General features: G+C 52.4%; 1 protein-coding gene across 1 annotated transcript; it reads right to left on the bottom strand.

Moving 5' to 3' along the window:
* Nucleotides 1-447: 447 nt before the first annotated feature.
* On the bottom strand, nt 448-2,291 carry LOC102726294 (serine protease 46-like; the record flags this gene model as incomplete). The annotated part of the gene is made up of 3 exons (XM_081811486.1): nt 448-611; nt 1,746-1,936; nt 2,114-2,291. Coding segments are annotated over 3 exons (533 nt in total), but the record flags the coding sequence as incomplete, so codon positions are not given.
* Nucleotides 2,292-3,047: the final 756 nt, after the last annotated feature.

Raw genomic sequence — 3,047 nt, 5'->3', positions numbered from 1 at the left:
AGCAGTTTGTGATATGAGAAAACTGAACACTGGGGTACCTGGGTAGCTAGATCTGTTGAGCGTCTGACTTTTGATTTTGGCTCAGGTCATGATCTCAGGGTCATGGGATGGAGCCCTGCGTTGGGCTCCATGCCCAGCAGGGAGTCTGCTTGAGAGTCTCTCCCTCTGCCCCTCCCCCACCCCCTGTGCATGCACATACTCGCGCTCTCTCTCAAAAATAAATAAATAAAATCTTTTTTAAAAAATTTAAAAAAAAAAGACCTAAGATGCATTGCCATTATTACCATTATTGTGGACAAGTGCAAAGAATATTTTCTGCCCTATTTTACAGACTTGGAAACTGAAGGCCAAGGAAAGGAGATTTTCATAAGGTCACACAGTGCCCTGTGAAAAGGAAGACATGTCCCCTGAAAGCCCTCTCCCTGCCCTGGGCCACACACCCCGCACCTGACAAGAGTCCATGCCCCATTCTGAGCTGACGCACAGCATGTCTTCCCCAATGAACTCCTTCTGGTCCTTCAAGAAGAGGAACTGGTACTTCTGATGGCAGGTTTCACTGTTTATGATCTTGACAGCCACCTCCTGAAGACTGTATGGAGTCTTTGGGGTTACTGAAGAGACAGAGAGAGAGAGAGAGATCCTGCCTCATCATCCCTTCAATCATTTGGCATGCCTCCATCTTGAAGTTGTCCAGATTTACTAGGGTGGGAGGCAGGGCCATTTCCTGGGATGGTAATTTGTAAAGACCCCATCCCCACAGCCTGACTTTTGGAAAAAAAAAAAAAAAAACCTAAGCTCATTCAAAAGACTGAAGCAAGAGTATCCCCCTGAGCAACAGCTAGGCACTGAATGAGGACAAGGAGAGACTCCTTCAATAATTCAGGTTTCATGAGGGTGGGGGCTGAGCACTCACTGCCCCATGGCTACCTGGCAAGATGTCAAGACCCCAGAGCCCTAAGTGTGCCACCCCCTGGAAGGCAGGATCCCACAAACACTCCTAGATTCTAGGACTCGAGGGTGGCACCCACAGAGGCCAGATCTTCAGGAATTATTGGTGCCTGGAGCTAACAAGTATGCATGATTGCAGCCCAGTGCCTTACTGCTTCCTGAGACCGTGGCCCATGTGCCACTTGCAGACAGAGAACCCCATTAATAGCCAAAGATTGATTGCCTGCCATGCTGCAAGGTGAGAGCTTGGCACTAGATTTAACTTCACTTTGGCAACGGAGGTTCATGGAAGCCATGTGCATCTTTTACACGAGAGCACTGTGTGTATCTTCCTAGCAACAGAGGTCAGGATAGTGTGCAGCATGTGTGAGCCCTCAGGAATGTTTGTTGATGGAGCGAACAAGTGAATCAAGGAATGAACAAATAAGAGGCACCTGGGTGGCTCCGTCGGTTGGGCGTCTGACTCCCGATTTTGGCTCAGGTCATGATCTCGAGGGTCGTGGGATCAAGCCCCATGTTGGGCTCCGGGCTGGGCATGGAGCTTGCTTGGGATTCTCGCTCTCCCTTTGTCTCTCTCCCCCCTCCCCAGCCCCTGCTCACTCTCTCTCTCAAGTAGATTAATTAATTAATTAATTTTTAAAAAAAGGTGGGAATAAACCAATGACCCCATGCTGAAGTTGTGTTCTGAAGAGGCCAGCGTCTTGGGACCTCTGCCTGCCTTCACTCACCTCCAGTGCTTTTATGTCCCCACCCGATCACCCAGCACATGGTTCCGACCGATGGCTTGAATCTGTTACTGGGTAGGCACACAGGCTGGATGAGCGGGGACCAGGAGATGGGGTCCCTGAGCTTCAGGAGAGCAATGTCCTGGGATATGAGGTTGTGGAAATCCTCGTGAATCACGATGCGGGTGAGCAGGAGCTGGGTGCCGTTGTCTGGGAGGCTCTGGACTCCCACCCTCACGGAGTACATTTTGGGGTCCTTGGATCTGCAAGGCCACGGGTAGGAGGCAGGTTGCCAGCAGTGAGGCCATAAGTGGTTGGAGAGACACAGACTGAGCACAGGGTAACCCAGCCAGGCCCCTAGTCCCAGATCCCCAGATTTACCGAGGGGGCCCCCAGGCCAGAAAGCAAAGCCCCTGGACTGGCTGGGTGCCCTGACTGACCTCTGCAGGCAGTGCGCAGCCGTGAGGACCCACTGATGGTGGATGAGGGAGGCGCTACAGATGTACGTGCCCAGAAACAGGATGCTCACCTGCCATGGCCACTTGCCTACCTCCACCAGCTTCCCCTTCACCATCTTGCAGGCGATGTTGGTGTGACCGCAGGTCCGCAACCAAGGTTCTAAGGAAAAAGGTAGAAAGGGGACTGTGCCAGCCCCGAGCAGGTTCTCAAGCGGCCCTCCCAGCGCCGTACACAGCAGACCATCGAGGCAGAGAGGGCCACATTCCAGCCATTGCACAGGTGGGCGAGGGCGTTTCATACAGCCCTAAAAATGACAACCAAAGGCCCAGAGGCAGCAAGTGCCCCACCTGATAGAGCAATCCGCCAAACAAGGGGGACCGGCCGGCCCCTCCAGGGCTTGTTAGGAACCACCACCCCAGGGTTTATCTCTGTGTGCTCGTTTACACAGGCAGATGGTTAGAGTAGCAAAGGAGGAGACTCATCCCAGGAGTGAGTTGCCGGTCAGGGGGTAGGTGATGGGGCACAAGTGAGCAGGATGGCTTGTAGCTGTGCAGGGATGTGGCGTTGTCCAACTCTAGCACCCGCCTTCACAGCCCCCCCCAGGGTGTGCTCTCCGTGACCATATGAGGAAGTGAGTAGAGATGCTTGTCGGTCCCCTCCTTGTTCCTCCCTGTCCCCAACAACAGGAGTGGGAGCAGGAGGAGCTACACGGAACTGGTTTTGAGACTGAGGCTTTGAACTGGCCTATCTTGGACTGGTATTTATTAACTGAACATTGTTGAGGACAGGAAAGGGAGAAATTCTACAGCAAAGGTTGGAGACCAAGATGAAAGACAAATAAAAAGGTTTTTTTATGTATATGGCCTTCTGTCAAGTTTGGGCTGGCCAACAAGCTGTTAACACACAGTCATGGAT

Source organism: Leptonychotes weddellii, unplaced genomic scaffold, assembly GCF_054177405.1.
Source record: "Leptonychotes weddellii isolate Sample4059 unplaced genomic scaffold, ASM5417740v2 HiC_scaffold_7967, whole genome shotgun sequence".
Classification (NCBI taxonomy): Eukaryota; Metazoa; Chordata; class Mammalia; order Carnivora; family Phocidae; genus Leptonychotes; species Leptonychotes weddellii.
The sequence above is the reverse complement of the archived record's forward strand: the minus strand, read 5'-3'. Positions and strand labels throughout refer to the sequence as shown.